The sequence below is a fragment of the Orbicella franksi genome, chromosome 15 (genome assembly GCF_964199315.1).
Source record: "Orbicella franksi chromosome 15, jaOrbFran1.1, whole genome shotgun sequence".
Lineage (NCBI taxonomy): Eukaryota > Metazoa > Cnidaria > Anthozoa > Scleractinia > Merulinidae > Orbicella > Orbicella franksi.
The window spans coordinates 20,279,651-20,296,645 of record NC_138159.1 but is presented as its reverse complement, the minus strand read 5'-3'; the positions used below and the strand labels follow the sequence as shown (position 1 = coordinate 20,296,645).

The window sequence follows — 16,995 nt, the reverse complement described above, 5'->3', positions numbered from 1 at the left end:
TTTTACACAAACAAAACTGAGCAGCATCTACAGACATAAACGTATTGTCACTTATTGGGCCTTGATAAAACATCAAGCGTTGCTTACAATTCAGGCGAAACTCAAACTTGCAATTATGTTTTTTTTTACTTTTCGGTCGTGATCGACTGGCGAAATCCTCGCAAGCGTGTGGCAAGAGGAAGGAAATTTTGAAGTCCTGAAACGCTGCTATATCCAACTAGTTTTTTGTTGTGTTATAGAAAAGCCGTTAATGTTCAACATGTGTGAAACTTCAGTAGAGTGGAGTAATGTGGGGCTCTTGTAAAAGAAGCAGCGGAACATAACTTGGTCAGTGATATAAAGCGGGACAATACTAAATTCGACACTGTCCGTACTTCACTCAAACTGGAGCAGCTTACGACGAAAATACTGAAGTGAAAATTCCAACAGATATGAACGTATTGAGTTGTGTGACAAAAGTGTCAAAACATTTCGGGAATTTTGGACGCCATTTCCCTGCGGTACATCCGCAAAAATCCTCGCAGCGTGTACGCGCGTGTACCGCACATGATGGCACAATTTGTTCTGAAAATAGAAAAATTGTCCCATATCATGGGGACAACCCCAGTACTAGAAATGGCGCGCGCTTACGGTCTCCGTCCCCGATTATGGCTCCTGATATATCTCAATGCCTTGAAAAGTCAAAACCTTTAGTGAGATGCATTTTTATTGATAGAATCCCAAATATATTGATTTAGTTTGGTTAAAAACTAGTATATAAGAACGTTGAAACTATTAAGGGAGTGATCAACGGGTTACACTTACATAAAGTTGTACATGTGAACCACAGATTAAGAAAAAAATATGGAATACGGAACCGGAATCCTGGCGGAATCCGGAATCCGAAGTCCGGAATCCTGATATTAACAATGACGACAGAAATAATTCACTTCAGCAATGCTCAATAAATAAAATAATATACTCTAAGGGAAAAAAACCTTTTGTTGTTGTTTATTTTCTTAAATTTACTTAACTTCAACCACAAAGTGTAATTGTGTAAGGTATAAAAAATGACTTAGTTTTGAACAACCCCTAGCTATATATCTGGTCAGGTAGTTCAAAAGGGAGATAAAGTTATCCATTGGGTAAATCCGACTATTCAGTCAGGGTTAGTGATTTTTCGGGTGGATAGAGTTACCCATAGCTTGCGAACAGGCTCTAGTGTCTATAATTATAGTTGGTGTTGTAGGAGCGGCATTTCATGTACAAACGATGGTACTCGGTTGATTATCACACTCATCGCATCGAAATATCGCCGTGATTAGATGCAAGTTCCTGTAAGTTTACTACATATGCTGCATTTTCTTAACGGCTGAAATTTGGACGGAAACGGATTAAGATCTTCATAACTCAACTGTGTTGTATTGCGCTTCTTTACCAGTTAAAAGCATCATTTTCTCGTGCGCCAAAGAGCCGGGATCCCCCGGGATCCCCGGGATTCTGAAAACGTGAGGCTAGCGTGAAGACACAAAGAGGAACCTTACTCGCCACGCGCGACCTTGCCATTGCGCATGCGGGATCCACGTTATATTAATTTGAGCTATTAAGATATCTACTTGGCCAAAATAACTCAAAATGCCTTGATTGAGACCTTTAAGCGCGACCAGCATTCTCGTTCCTATAGTTTATCCCCAGCTCTAAAGGCCGCGATCCTTTTTGCACCTAAAGAACCAAAGGAAAAGAATGTTGGTTTGCCCTGCACCAATCGATTGCTCAAGACTTCGAAGAAATCGATATATTGTATCGGTCTCTGCTACATCAATTTATTTTATCATTTGACTAGTTTGATTCCTGTCTTTGATCCAACGTACATGAAACAGAGTTGAACCAGTCCACAGAAAAACACTTGTAGATTTTGTCATCACGTACCAAATCTTCTTTGATTTACATCCTCATATCCATTATCAGGAGGAACGAAGATTAAAAAAAATTCTGTTCAACTATCAGAAAATTCAGAAGAAGCGCAGCAGTCATCTGTCATGTGATTTCGATTTAATCCCATTTTTCTGTTGGAAGTAAATAAATCGACTTTGTACCAAAAGAATCATCACTTGAGCTAGCCAACTCAAACAAGTTTTCCGATTGGAGGAGAACGTATCACGTGTCATGGATCAAACACATTAATTTCCTAGGGAATTAATGTATAGTCAATTCAAAATAAAGGATTCCCAATCTTACGGTTCTGCGATTATTCTGATTAACTCGTAATCAAGAATTATACAAGTGTTACTCAAAGGAACTTACTTCATAATAGAAAGTTTACGGGAGAGAAAACTTTGAAGAGATCAAGCTAAGGTAAGGTGTTGCTTTTGAACATTGCTTATTTCTGCGAATGAGTTGTGGGGCAGACGTTTTTTTATATATATATATACATCGCTCGCCTCTGGTAGCTCTCTCCACAAGAAGTCTCTCACATGTGGGAGATCGGAGGAAAACTCTTTCCAGTTATAGCTAATTTGAACGTAAAAACTGTCGGTAATATCAGAAACTCCCACTGTTTATACAGTAGGCCGGCATAGACGCCGCCCGGGGGGGAGGGGGTTCTCCCCATATGGGCTATAGGTATGTGCGGCCCCAAAGGGTATGGTTTTTCAGCTGTTTTGGTCATAAATAGGGTATCGATTTTCGCTGATTTTGGCCATTTTGGTCATAAATAGAGTATGGTTTTTGCACCCCAGCCTTGATATGGGTATGTTTTTAAAAAGAAGCCACTTTTTCGTCATTATCGAAAAGAAAATCAACAAAAGCCCTTCACAAATTACGTTTACGGTAATTTAACATTGGTCTGAACTAGGGAACTTATTATAACGCAGGTCTGAAACAGGGTTTTGATTTAAGGCTTAGGTCATAAATAGGGTTTTGAATTTTTGGTCAGGTCATAAATAGGGTAGGGAATATCGCAGATTTTGGTCATAAATAGGATAAGGGTTTTGGGAAGCGGGCCGCACACCCCCACCCGATTTTTCTGGGAGTACCCCCCCAGGAGACGCCGTCACTATCGGTTACAGAGTACGTAGGAAATTGTCCAATTTCAAAGCGAATTAGTCGTCTTGGCTTCGATATCAGGTGCTTTTGCTTCTAGCAGGGCCTCTCTGTCCACCCTGATATAAATTACCTATATACACTAAACAAAGATGTCAGTCTATAATTATGTATCTGTGAAGGGATGAATACCAACGTTGTCACGGTGAACTCAAACGCAACTTCCTATGTACATGTAAATCAAATCCTAGCTTCTCGCCCCCAGACGTTCGCATGGCAATTCTTGGCCAGCATGCACAGAATAGCAGTTCAGTAGCAACTTCGTCTTGATTATTCTAGTCAGTCTGTCGTAAATGCACCGCCAAGTAGAATCAGCTTGACAAACAGGTTTCTTGACTCACATACAGCAGTTACGTCTGTGCAGAATATTTAAGCCGCCCCTTGGCTTTATTTGCATCAGTGTCGGAATGCAATGAGATCGTACGCAAAAGTAAAGGAAACAGGCAAACTACCTTAATTTGCTGGACTGATTTCTTGTCGCTGTAAACCCAGTGAGATCGAAGACATTTGTTAAAGAGCGATATCGTATTATCTGTTTATCCCGAAGACTGACAGATGAAGTGAAGTGGAAAAGCTCCATTTCCTCGAGCTCTAGCTCGCTCCCACTGACTGAGCTGTTCGCGTCCATATTTTAATTTGCAACATTGCGGCAGACATCCTGATGATAAACTGATAACCTAGGTTGGTTAAAGATGGATAAACATTAATTAAGATCTTGATTAAGGGAAAAAAGACCGAGGGAATTATTATTGGAATCATCTTGGAATGCTCTGTTGATTTTCGTGGAATTACAATAATGCAACTCTATTTGTTTTTCTATTGCAGCAAGTGACATGTCAGATATAGCTGGAGAAAGGTATAAATCATTGTTAATCGTAAACGAATCAAGCAATGCACAGGTCACTCTCTACCTTTATCCCACATGGGATTTCATTTGCTGGCTTTCCTTCGAGTCAAAAATAATCAAACCAAACGGCGGGAAGTACCTTCATCGCAGCAGTAAGGGTTTCAAGTTCAAGCTCGAGGCTATTAAGTTTGAAGATTGCCGTCGATCAAAGCAGACCCTCCAAGAACTTGAGGAGTGGACTGAAGACAAATTACTCAAGATCACTAAGTCACTTGATATCTCTGAGGGAAGGCTGGAAGATTTCCCAGAAGAGAAAACAATATGTTTACGAAAAGTACAACGAGACAAAGAACTGAAAAGTACCAGCGGTAGACGAAATCTGTATGAGATTTTGGGTTTAGACATGAAGCAAGTTCGAAAAATGCCAAAGCAAGACCAAATCAAAGCCATCAAGAGGGGGTTCCAGAGAGAAATACAGCGCTGGCATCCCGATAAAAATTTTGGCGATGATGAGAATGCAAAGGAGATAATAATAGCACATGAAATTCTCAAGGATGAAGAAAAGAGAGCACGTTACCACAATGAGGCTGACTACGACAATGGCTGGTTGTCACTAAAACGCTTCAAAGCAATTTTTTGGCCCGAATGCGTCACAGAGGAGCAAAAGAAATCCCGCAAGCATAGAATGATTATGTTTGCTTTGTCACTTGGAATTGTAATTGGAGGCATTGCCCTAACTGTCTGCACAGGTGGATTAGCGACACCAGCATTAGTAGCCACTGGAGGGGTGCTTGGAGGTGGATTAATTGGAGCTGGACTGCAGTCCTTACAACACACTGTGAGCAGAAAGTCCGTTGTTGATGAGTGTGACAAAAAGCAATGGCTGATCAAAGCAGGGATCGGGTTTGTGGGTGGAGCTGCAACCGGAGGTGCGGCTGTAGGCATCACAGCAGGAGTAGCGGGCCTCGGAGGCGCCGCCATGGAGTCTGCTGCTCTCACAATGGGGCAGTACGTAGGAATTGGAGCCGGAAGTGGCGCTGTGGGTGGAGCTGCATCATCCCTTGCCACAGATGCTGGCAGGAAGTTTGCGGATGGAGAGAATGTTACATGGAAGCAGGTCCTTGGTCATGCGGTATTAGGGGCTGCTGTGGGTGCTGCTGCAGGAGCAACTGGAGGTGCTGTAACCAAGTCCGTTGTTGGCATTGAAGCGTCTGCAGCCACTGCAAACCTCGAGGGAGAAATTGGGGAACAGGTTGCTATACTCACTGGAGCAAGACGTCTTGGCAAAATTCTCGCCCAAAGAATTCCTCGCGCGTTAACCGAAAACGGAACGGAGGCGGTCATGGGTTCTGTCACTCAGTTTACTGAGGAACGACTCGACGATTCTGTGGAAAATCGAAGCCCCGGGAAGCACTTGGTGGACGGAGTCCAGAATGTGGCTGTTAGCAGCGTGAAAGGTCTTGTTCAAGAAAGCGGTAGTGCTATTGCATCGCATGCGTGGAGCGAATTCAAAGTTGACAAGCGGGTAAAGAAGGAGCACTCTCAGCAGCTCATCACTCCTTCAGTTGATGATGATACGAGCGTGATCGGACCCCGTGTGGACTGTGAAAACGAACATATCACTCGTGGAAGAGTCAGACGGGAGTTATCTGAAGAAAACAACGAGCATCGGATCAACTGGAGAAACGATAGCAAATACTCGTTTTCCTACCAGCCACTTGTCCCGGAGGAAGATCAAGGAGCCACGCTTAGCACAATCTTTGAAGAAGATGGCGTCCGTGACCAATCCGACGATGAAACTGTCAGGCATAGCACAGTTGTTGATCATGAAGATGTCGTCCCCGTACAATCAAATGTCAGTGATGAACCAGAAGACTGCAAAGTGAAATATATATCTGAGGGTGCTTGGATCTCCAACATGGTTGTCAGCTATTTCCTAAAAGGTAAAAGAAACACACAAGAAGTTCGTGGGAGCGGAAAGTCTGTCACTGTTCCAGGCAACGCAACGCGACTTGAGGTGAAATTTCAAGTGAAGCGTCCCTTTTGGGGAGATATCAAGAAATACGATCGTTTCAAAAGGTGTTGGTGCGAGCCCGATCAGCCTCATGTCTTCAAGTACAACACTCCACCACCACTTCGCACGTTTACCATCAGTGGAGGCCTATGGTATGAGGCCGTCATGAGAGTCAGCAATGAGTATCACGACGAGACAAAAGAAATGTGACTTGCTGAGGATCGCTATCTGTTCTCTTCGAACTGTGACATCAACCTCGTTCCCAGGGTCTTTCTCTTGCTCCAGGAGGCGGGAGGAAGGTAGACCTGGGAACGAGGTTGAATGTAACTTTGTGCGATTTCAAACTGAATGTCGGAACTGATGTTTATTTTTTTTTCTACATCCTGCGATTGACCTTAAAAACTCGCTTTATTACAATAGTAAATAGTTTTCCTTTGTGGAAATAAGTTTTCTTTCTTTTCTTGTCTTGCTGACAGGATAAGCGTGTTTGAAGTTTCCCTACCTGATCTTACAACCAATCACAAGAATTCAAACACCTGTCTTGGCCTAATGCATCAGGCAGAATCCATGAAATGTTTTTCTCGCGCCCAGTTGTTCAAAGTACGTTGCGTGACGACTTTCGACCAAACCAACGAAGGGCTACTTTCGATCTATCGACAAATAGTTCACATACACAGAAATAAGTTTTGTGGCAAGACAATATAATCTAACGTCTAATTTTTTCCAGAACATGTAGTGTCAGTACTCCATGCAAAATGAACTGGATTCACCATTATGGTATCAGAGGATATTTTATTAGCTCAAAAGAACACTGATTTTCAGATTTATGTCAGAGGTCACTTTAACTTACTATTAGTTCTAAGAATAACTGGTTTTGTTTAGGGAAGATCTCATTGTCTTCTCCCAGGTATAGGAAATTATGTTATTAGATCAAAAGAGGCTTGGTTTCAGACAAGATTTCTTGTCATTTTATAAATAACTCACACTTAACAAAATAGTACACAACAAGGCATAAAACCTAGATGAATAATTAAAAAGAATAGAAGAGGCACCGTTTGTTAAAGATGCAAAATATGTCTGGTAGTTCCAATCATTTATTCATAAAAGCAAGTTCTTTGTTTATTTTTGCTGGTTTGCATTATTTATGAAATATGACAGGCTTCTCTTCCAATCAAAAATGAGCGCGACGTTTGAATTATTTCAACCCAAATTCGCTCCTAAGGCCCTCGTTCTTCCTGGTCTTACAGAAGTGAAGGGCTTGGAAACGAGACTGGTGTGACAAGAGACGGTTTTGAGCATGCGCACTTGGTCTGAAAAGTCATACTCACACCTCCGTCTCAAAAATCTGAACGGGAAAGAAAAAACAAAAAAACCGCAAGGTTTTTTTTTAAGTTAACCAGGGCCATGAGTAAGCCATTTTGCAAAATACACTTTGTTTCCCACTAGATAACGATAAAATACTGCGCAATGTCACTTTCTAGGGACAACAGCACAGTTTCTACAACAAGTTACACAACTGACAACCACTCAAATTGATTTGCTGGATTTCTCGCATTATACTCTCCACTAAACAATAAACTGTATATATAGAAATAAAAAAACTTTAAGCATCAAAGAAATATCTTTCAATTTTGATTCTTGACATAGTAGTATATGTCAATAGATAACTTAAGACTAAAGATCTTATAATGAAAATGATTTGCCCATTTAATTGCTCATAAATATAATGTATGGTGTTGAATCACAATTCCAACCTGGAAATCTGTTTTTATTGATTACCCAGGATAAAAGTGATAACAGTCGATAATGGGTGCTTTGATTTCATTTCTGAAAGTTCTCACTTCTCAGTTACCAATACACAGTTATAATTTGCGCCACTTTTGGCAACCTATTTTTAGCTCTTCTAAAAACGCTGCTAAAAACTGTTTGAACTGACATTGTTATCCTTTTAGTAACAAAATACATTTTCAAGACTAACAATAATATTTCAGATGACAGTTTCCTACTGAAAAACATGGCCATACTGGGAAAACTTGGACAACCTGGGCATAACACGACTCCAACCCCTCCCCTCCCTCCCCTAAATCTCCACAACTGCCACCCCCCCTTACTTCTTACTGCCAGTTCACAACACAACCATTGCCCTTGTTGTGCTTGTTGTTTCTTTCAAAAATACTGCTTGTTAAATTTACAGCTAAGTATTAAACATTTTCTATTACAATTCATCCCTGAGTAAGGTATATCTGTTATAACTTGGAGCAAGTTTTTTGAACACTGTCTCTGGCGGTGAGGTTTGTTCCTTTTTGCCTGATCCGCTTCCAGTTCTTCCTGTCTTGCCTGTCTCAGCTTCAGTTTCTGTACCTTGATTTGTTTCTGTTCCTGTGTTATCATCAGTCTGGTCAGCAGTGGGATCCTAAATAGAATGAAAGAATTCATGATCTCAATCCATTGAATTTTTTTTTGAGAGATACAGAAAAATTTTAATAGGGTAGGGATAAACCAAGAATGAACAAAGATTGACACAGATTGTGGACAATGTTACTACCTCTTGCTCTTGTTCCTGTTCAGGATCTGGTCCATGGTGAAACTCTCTGTGAAGCTTTCCGGAGTGCAAATCTTGAACAAACTTCCTTAGCTTTCCTGGTGTCCTACAAATGACAAAAACATTATCATTGGCACTTAGAACAAACAAAATCTTTCCTAGTACCTTACTCGATTATCCACCATACACTGTACATACTTATACAGAGGGTTAGTGGCACAGAAGTCACCACAGTGATAAACCGGTTACAACAGGCTACACCATGTGACTGCTGGTCTTTGAGGGAAGAAATATGACTCTTATCATTAAAAGCTGCTTGTTACACCTTCAAGCATCTAATCACATTAAAGGAAGTCTTATCCCCTCTACTGGCACATTTTCCTTATCTCGTAACCGACTCAAGAAATTTAAAAATCTCGTAAATACCTACTTTCCAACCTTGAAGGCAAATGAAAATTGATTTAAAAATCAGGAAATTGGAGAAATCAAGGGGTAAAATTACAGTGTTCAACTGAGGGGAGGGAACAAGTTTTGGTTTCAGTTACCAGGAGGTTTGAAAAAACTATTGTGTAATGTACCAGTGGCAATTTGCTCTAGCAGCAAAGGTTTCTTCAAGTTTTTGCACTTACTTGATATCATCAAACTTTGGAAGAAGATACATGTGCTTGAAGCTGTCAATGGCAACAAGAGGAAGGTCCTGAAAATATAACATGATGAACAGTCATTTGACAAGAGGACGGTACCAGTTGTGGAGGATACATTGTATGGAGACCTGTCACTACACTTTTAAGTAGACTGAAAAGACATTAATAGGGGGCCACGGCAGAGTGCACACAGCTACCCAAGAATGCATGAAACCAGCCTCTCCCTCCTAAAGAAATTATTTTGAAATCTAGTGTCTTAAAATCTTTGCAAGGACATGTTTTGGTAGATTACCTGTATGACTAGAAACTACTCAAATTCAGTGTAAATGACCCAGGTTTTCCACAACATCTGCACAAACATCAAGCAAACTATGATTGTGGAATCTATTTGCACGTCTATGCTTGTTGAACTACAGCATGCAATGATTGCGAACTCCAACTAGGAAATGGATGCTTTACAATTTTTTTTCAAAAGTATTTAATAACTGTAAGACTTCTTAGCGGCAGTAATGGTAAAATGCTCAAGCTGATGATGATGATGATCATCATCATCATCATTAACTGAGTTTTTGTAATCCCTATATACCTCTGGTCCTTTCCCTAGATGGTGGAGTGGATGAGAAAATTTCAGGCCATCAGCGATGAGAAAATTAACACTTCCTGCAAAAAAATAAAAAATAAAAAATTACAAACATACAGACCTACATGTATGCTACATTGAGGCAATAACATGGTCTTGGTGGCTTTGTGACTGAAGAAACATTTTGCTGGCAGAAAGCTGCTGTTGAGAACTAATGGTTTTAGGCAGTGATGATAAAAGAAGCAATGCAAAAAGATGTGATAACTTGTTGTAATCATTAATTAACCACTTATAACCTTTTTACAAAGCATGCAGGAAGTGAGGAGAGAATGAAACAGGTGAAGAAAAAACTCATACCATTTGATTTCTCTTAACTATGGTCCTACATGTTCATAACAAGAAACTCTGTGTACTGGTGCGACATCCATCACTTCACAGCAAAAGGCAAATAATTATTAAAGTTACAATCTTAGGCTTAAAGGGTAAAAATCATTGCCACAGTAGTATAGGGAGGTGCAGTGGCCTCATGGTTAGTGTGCTCGTCTCCAGATCGAGTGGTGTGGGTTCAAGCTCTGGCAGGGAACATTGTGTTGGGCAAGACACTTTACTCTCACAATACCTCTTTCCACCCTAATGTATAAATGGGTACCAGCAAATTTGATGCTGGAGGTAACCCTGGGATGGACTAGCATCCCATCCCGGGGAGCAGAAATTCCTCTAGTCGCTTCATGCTAAAGAAACCAGGATAAGCTCTGACCCGATGAGCTACTTGGCTCATATGCAGACTTAACCTTTAAAAACCTACCTACAGTAGATTAAAAAGGGGTTCCAGGCTTACCTTTCTCTTGAATGAGCTGTTTAGCAACTTCTGATTTAAAAAGCTCAATGCTGGCAGTATCTTCAGGATGGTGAAACAGCAGAAGAAATGGAAGTCCTTCTTCAGTCAGCTCTTCTGCATTCTCAAATGTGATCTCTCTAACCAGAGGAATGCACTTGTCAGAAACCCAAGTCTTCAAGAGATCATAGTTGCCAAGATCTCCCATGTACACCATGTCTGCTTCTGGCCCTCGCTATATTAAAAAAAATAAAACATCAACAAGAACAACAATAAAATTAATATTACATATAACTGCACATTTAACTACAGAAATTGTCAACAGTGTGTGCATACTGCAAAGGAGAAACAATACCCTGTACTAAAAGTACCAGGAATCCTAAGCTAATAAGAGACTTAATGAGACAGTGAGATTATGTGCACTGGTATTAATTACAGATTGAATCAGTTTCCACTCACATTTTGAGGTCTGTAGGCAATATTTTCTCCAGTTTGTCTTTCTTTGAGGGATGCATCCCTACAAAAACAAACCCAGGCAACAATTGTAATTTATAAAGCTAAAAAGTTCTTCAGAGAAAAAAAAAAACTTGTAAACAGTTACGCACAGTTTCCTAATAACTTCTGAAACTAATTACTGACAGTAGTATCTGCTCATTACCATTGTATATGCATATATGCAAAACTCTACTAGTGACATGGCAATTCTACTAGGGAGGGGGAGGACAGTAGTTCACATGGTCTAAGGACATACTTCTTGAAATATATACTGTATATAATGTACATGTACCTGTAGGACATTTAAACTGTCTGTTATGTGCTTTAAAATGTGTTGAGATCGTCTTCAAGAAACAAATAAAAACTTGAGAACTACTATCTCAAAGATCTACAGTCCAACCCTTATTAACCAGCCACCTGTTAAATGGCTATCCTTATTAGGTGACCAGTAATCTATGTCACAATGAGGGATTTTCCATAGTTTTTACCTCTATTAAGTGGCCAACCCCTTTAAGCAGCCACTATCCATTTCTCTGAGGGTGGCGGTTTACTAATAGGGGTTGAACTGTAGTTAGTTATTTTTATATTGTAAACTTTCACTATAAATTCACTTGAAAAATATTAAATTTTTGTAACCTACCCAACTCCTACATGAAAATGACAATCATCTCTGAACTCCTCAGCCACCTGCAAATTAATTAAAAGCAGTTTAAAACTTTACAGGGTATTTACGAGTTACTACATGTAGATTATGCCACTCACAAGTTGCTCAAGTATATAATCACACTGTCTGATAATATAACATTAGTAAGTTCAGGGGTTTTAAAATGTTTTGAAGTAGGCATCCGCTGCTGGAAGAGTAGGCGGCTGTGACAAGTTAGGGGCCACAAGGCCCCTCATTCTAGGGGGTCTGGATCATCTCCCCTCTCCCTTGAGTCTGAAGTTCCTCTGCCACCTTAAAGATTTATTGATAAGATACAGTACCGAGCTTGCTAGACACAAGCTGATTGCTATAACCAGTAACCCATGATATATAATCAAGTAGGCAGCAGAACTCTTGGCGGTCGCCGTCTTGTTTTGAAAACACTGAGTAAGAGACATGACATTTGACTGTACTATGTACCTTTTCAAAGTTCTTGTAACTATCACTGTCTTTATTCTCCAGGTAACCAATGATGCTTCGTTTTGAAGACTGGAAAAATAAAACAAGAAAACAGAATCTTCAATTAATTTGGGGTGCTTTTCAGTTGAGTGTTGTAAAACCAAAAATCAAAGGTTTTTAACTCTGGTCAGTCAAAAAAGACCCCCAGAGACAATCCAGTGAAAGAATTGGGCACAATAGTATGTAAATTTTTCAATATATTTAAATTTCCATCATGACTCTGAGACTTTCAGCCCAAAATGGCTTATTTCCTTGAATTCCTTTGTCTGATAACTCCCAAAAGAGGCTTGATAAAGAACTAACTCCAAATATGGAAGTTCAGTAGAAAGCCTCACTATGTGCCATGCCTGAATTTTGATATTTTCTAAGAAAACTTCAGAAAGTTTCTTTTTTTCAACGAGAAAAAGTTCAACAAGACATTCTTACAATTTTTGAGGTGAATACCTGTATAAACTTACTGAGTTAGGTTGGGCCAAATGGGAGAATATCTGGCTCTTGTACAATTAACTTACACCCACCAATATTTTAAGGCAAACATTTTCCCATGGATATTTATCGGTGCTGTGAAAGTACACACAGCACATAGGGATGTTTAAAAAGTCATGACTCTACACATACAATCATGTCTTTTACCACTTGCACAGCAACATGAATGACATTGTTACTTATCTGCCTTTAATACCAGCAAGACTAATGAAACAATATTTTGCTTGAATGTTCTTATATTGTACCAAACTTACATCTACATTGATATCACTTAATGCATGAAATTCCATGACTTTGCTCTTCATTTGTTCCCTGATGTAGTTTGAGAATGCATCCACAGACCGCTGGCCTCTGTATTCCCTTCTGTTAACCTAGAGGAATGATTCACAACAGTGTCTCAAGAAAAATTTTATCAGTCTGCAAGGAACAACAGCTCAAGTAGTCTGCGCGTGCTCGAAGGAAAACAGAGTTTTCAATATTTTATGACGTCAAGATACATGAACACAAAAAGCAAACTGACAGTGAATTTTCTAGGGTTTCCTTCAGTGAAATTCCATAACATTTGGCAGACTGGTACCAGTAGTAAATATTTTACATTTTAGCCAGAGCCCATTTTTCAGGGAAATCTATATGACCAGTTTTTTTCCCAGCAGTCATCATCATCAGTTCTTGAGGCACCAGTAGGCACATAAGGCCACAGTGGTAAAAGACATAAATTTGCAAAACTCGAAAAATCTGCCTTTACAAACCCTGTAGACTGTTTTTGTGTTAAAAATTCATATCCCGCAGGATGCCATGTGCTGTGAAAATTTTGGAAGATTTCACCAAAGAAAATTCAAGAAAATCACAAATAAAACTGTCCATAAAAAAGCAAAAAAACACATCTGTTTAGGCATTTATAATTCAAGAATAAAACCCAAAATTTTATCAGAGATGTAGTAAAACACTATTTAAAGGAGCTACGTCACAGTTTGTGCATATTGAAAAGTTTAGCCTCAATTTTCCAAATTTGTCATCTGTAATCCATGTCAATCTCCTCCATCCTTAGTCATCCTTGTTCCTTCATGGTTTATCACTATCTCGTTGGTGGTTTTCTATCTTATTAAACTGTTATTTTCAGGTTTCCTACTATTTAAAGGTAATTTTGTATGTGACCAAAATAACTCAAAATACCGTGACTGAGCTCCTCTCATCATTGCTTATTACATGTAATAAGTTTGAGAGGACTGGGTGTAAAAACGAATGTAAACACAGCATTCAAAACATAACACTTGCGTGCGCAATGCCATAAATGACTACCCTATGGAGCCCCCTTAGGGTGAAAATTGCCTTACTCAACAATGGCTGAAAAATTAACAGGAGCAATGAAAACTATCATTCAGTAAAAGCAGATGCATAAATCCTGAAAGGCGTTATATGCTTCTGACAAAAGCTAACAGTGTTTGCACACCAATCAGATTTGACTTTTGAATCTAATGTAGATGTGCTACTGATAGAAAGAAAAAATAATTATGAAATAAATAATTTATTTATTACAATCTATGTACCTGTGCATTCCTCCAGACTTTCAATGTTGGATACTTGGTAATATGAAATTTTTGTGCAATTTCCTGTTCTGATTCACAGTCTACTCTGCCAAATACTACACCATTCTACAAAGAAATGGAACAAAACATATTTTTAAAACTTGAATTTTGTCAATAGTGCTCATGCAGACGGAACTAAGTTTACCAAAATAAAGGTGGCTAAAATAAATAAAAAAAGTTTACTATTTCAAACAAGGAAAAGCTTCAAATTCTCTGAAATTTATACAAGTAAGTTTGGCATGAAAATTGATCAAAATACTAGACTAGGAGCCTAGTTTTGTATGCACAAATAGTCAATGAAGCTGTTGCAAAACACGGAACTATAAATTTCATGGCCATTACGATATATTACTTATCATCCTTGTACTACGAAAAAAGGAGATAAACTTACTGGATACTCTTCGTGAACAATATCAGATGCTTGATCAAAAACCGGAGCCAACATTTGACTGAACCGACACCTGCAACGACAATGCATGGACAAGTTGAACACAAGGTAAACAAGACCCCAGCTATGAACGTCCACCTTGAGAGCATAATATTTACTGTGCAATTTGGAAATTTACTGTCGGGAATTCTGAAAAATGTAGTTCTACTTCAGATTTTCTGGAAACTGACAACAATCTATTCCCAAGGCATACACACATTTCTGAAAAGTTTTTAAACATCAAAAATTTATTTTCCATTTGAGTATGCTGGGAAGTTGGTTGAAAGGTTCACATCTTAGAAATTCGGTAATTCTCACATTTTCCAAAAATTGACCCCAAAATTTCTGTACCATTGACGTCAGGTTCAAAAGTGTCAGAATATTTTGTACCACATGTTATTGTTTAAAAAACTACACTGTTTTTCCCAATTTACAATATTGTAATAAATTATTTCGAGGCCTGGAGTGAAATAAAAGTTTTTGTTGTTCAGACAACTATGGCCAGGAATTTTGCAATGAAAGTAGTTGATTTTTCCTCAATTATGTCTCATCATACATATTAAAGCTGATGAAGACATAAACATAGACAAAATACACTACAGATATTTTACAAATAGTATTTTCTATGCATCTATTTACAATGTGGCAGAAGGGAACATTTGCAAATTATCTGCGACAGCTGTATAAACAGTTCTGTGTGCTGTTTAAAAATTATATATATTCATTGATATGAGTTAAATTATAAAGACGTTTAGACGAGCAGTTTGAAAAGATGCCGGATTCCAACACAAGCTACATTGTAGGCTGACACAATATGCAACACTAAATGCTAAACAAGTCATTAGTGAAGCGAAGAAAAACTCAATTTTGAATAGAAACTAATCAATTGTCCACGCCGATTCATGACATTTTTAAACAAAACAAAACCAAACAACATTGAACCGGCCTGAGAATATTGTTTTGCATTTCAGCTGATGGGAAGCCCTTCAAATTATGCAAAACATAGATCTACACGTTGGCTTCCAAACTTACCAGTCTGCATAAAAATTGACGAATACAACTTTGTTATCGGCTGAAAGAAAAGATGACAACAGAAATCAAATTAATACAGGACGCTTACTTGAAGAATACAATCGCAAACAGTAAAGCGACAGTTTAAACGAAAATCTACTAAGTGTATTTCAATGAAGTGAGCTTCTGTAGCGGCTGGCGACTTGAAGTGAACTTACAATAACATTAAATCTTAATGTCTTCAATCCGTTTAGAACTCTTACCTAATGTTTGATCGAAATTCTGGCCTGTAAGCTGCACAACATGGCCACAAAATGTGGAAGAAAAGTATAGTATAGCCTGCAAAAGATAATCATCGAGTTAGTTTCTCTATAGTTACCACGAAGAACGAATATTTACGACGTGGCTTCTTCCTTATGTGCAGGCGGGCGATCAAGCGATGCAAAATTAAAAATAGCAATGGGAAGAAAACATCTGAAAATAAGTACGTACCACTAAAAGGCAAATAAGCCACATCTGTGATAAATCCGCCATGTCTAAACAAAAGAGTCGGAAAAATAATTTAGCTAACAGGACTAAAGAAAACTCATGTTTTTCCCGGCTCCTCACTGACACGGCAAATTGTGACTGGTCTGTTATGCGCATGCGACATAGTGCGCCTTTTAAAATTTGCATAATAAAACTGCAGCTGTGATTGGTCAGAAGCTCCCACCGGGAACCAACCAATTAAAATTTAGTTAAGAATGTCCACACATTTTAGCGGGAAAATTCGGACCAATGCGCACGAGCCTTTTGGGTGCAGTAAAAACAGCTGGTTACCTGTCTAGTTGTGCAGTTTATCTGACAGAAAATCGAGAAAAAGGAGAAAGCAATTTTCCAAATATATATTCGTACTCTAAACTGGCTGAAAACCCTAAAAAAGGTATCGTTCTCAAAACTTAACTAACTACAAACTTTGTACAAGGACCGAATAAGAGCGCTCACTACAAATAACATATTTCACGTGGGGTAGGGTGCCGAATCGAGTGAAACAAATCGCTGGTTTACACTGTCACTCCACGAAAAATAAAAATTATAACCAGTCAATAAATTAAGTCAAGAATCTGGGATATGATTGATGATTGATGTATAAATAACCTCACCAAGATTTAGGTTCGTGCGGTTTTTCATTTGCGCGTTTTTCGATAAAGTGTTTCGGCCAGATTTATATGAGAGCTTTGTATAGAGAAGCCATTTTAGCGCTCCTCGGAGGGGTACCAACATGGCGGCCGTAAAGTAATAGAAA

The 16,995-nt window shown here is 38.9% G+C and overlaps 2 protein-coding genes across 3 annotated transcripts; one reads left to right on the top strand and one right to left on the bottom strand.

The window, feature by feature from the left end:
• Window positions 1-1,998: 1,998 nt before the first annotated feature.
• On the top strand, window positions 1,999-6,573 carry LOC145469370 (uncharacterized). Of its 2 annotated transcripts, none has more exons than XM_081453073.1 (2): window positions 1,999-2,334; window positions 3,907-6,573. In XM_081453073.1, the coding sequence occupies exon 2, from the start codon at window positions 3,915-3,917 to the stop codon at window positions 6,150-6,152; it is 2,238 nt and encodes a 745-aa protein (XP_081309199.1). In that variant the 5' UTR covers window positions 1,999-2,334; window positions 3,907-3,914; the 3' UTR covers window positions 6,153-6,573. The 2 variants fall into 2 exon arrangements, with proteins under 2 accessions (XP_081309199.1, XP_081309200.1); XM_081453074.1 differs by having other exon boundaries at window positions 1,999-3,762.
• A 134-nt stretch (window positions 6,574-6,707) lies between these two features.
• Window positions 6,708-16,350, bottom strand: LOC145469371 (endoplasmic reticulum resident protein 44-like). The gene is made up of 14 exons (XM_081453075.1): window positions 16,203-16,350; window positions 15,974-16,049; window positions 15,732-15,771; window positions 14,664-14,733; window positions 14,234-14,338; window positions 12,941-13,057; window positions 12,162-12,230; window positions 11,679-11,725; window positions 11,003-11,060; window positions 10,547-10,778; window positions 9,715-9,788; window positions 9,114-9,181; window positions 8,488-8,590; window positions 6,708-8,355 (listed from the first exon to the last, which is right to left on the bottom strand). Exons 1-14 carry the CDS (start codon window positions 16,242-16,244, stop codon window positions 8,158-8,160), a joined length of 1,299 nt encoding a protein of 432 aa, XP_081309201.1. The 5' UTR covers window positions 16,245-16,350; the 3' UTR covers window positions 6,708-8,157.
• Between the last annotated feature and the right edge of the window lie 645 nt (window positions 16,351-16,995).

What these genes read in the sequence shown, in the direction of transcription:
- LOC145469370 (XM_081453073.1), top strand. Translation starts at nt 3,915, where the DNA reads ATGTCAGATATAGCTGGAGAAAGGTATAAATCATTGTTAATCGTAAAC.
- LOC145469371 (XM_081453075.1), bottom strand. Translation starts at nt 16,244, where the DNA reads ATGGCGGATTTATCACAGATGTGGCTTATTTGCCTTTTAGTG. An exon ending in ATCTAGGGAAAGGACCAGAG is followed by an intron (nt 9,182 to 9,714) that starts GTATATAGGGAT and finishes TTATATTTTCAG; the next exon opens with GACCTTCCTCTTGTTGCCAT. An exon ending in AACAGGAACAAGAGCAAGAG is followed by an intron (nt 8,356 to 8,487) that starts GTAGTAACATTG and finishes CATTCTATTTAG; the next exon opens with GATCCCACTGCTGACCAGAC.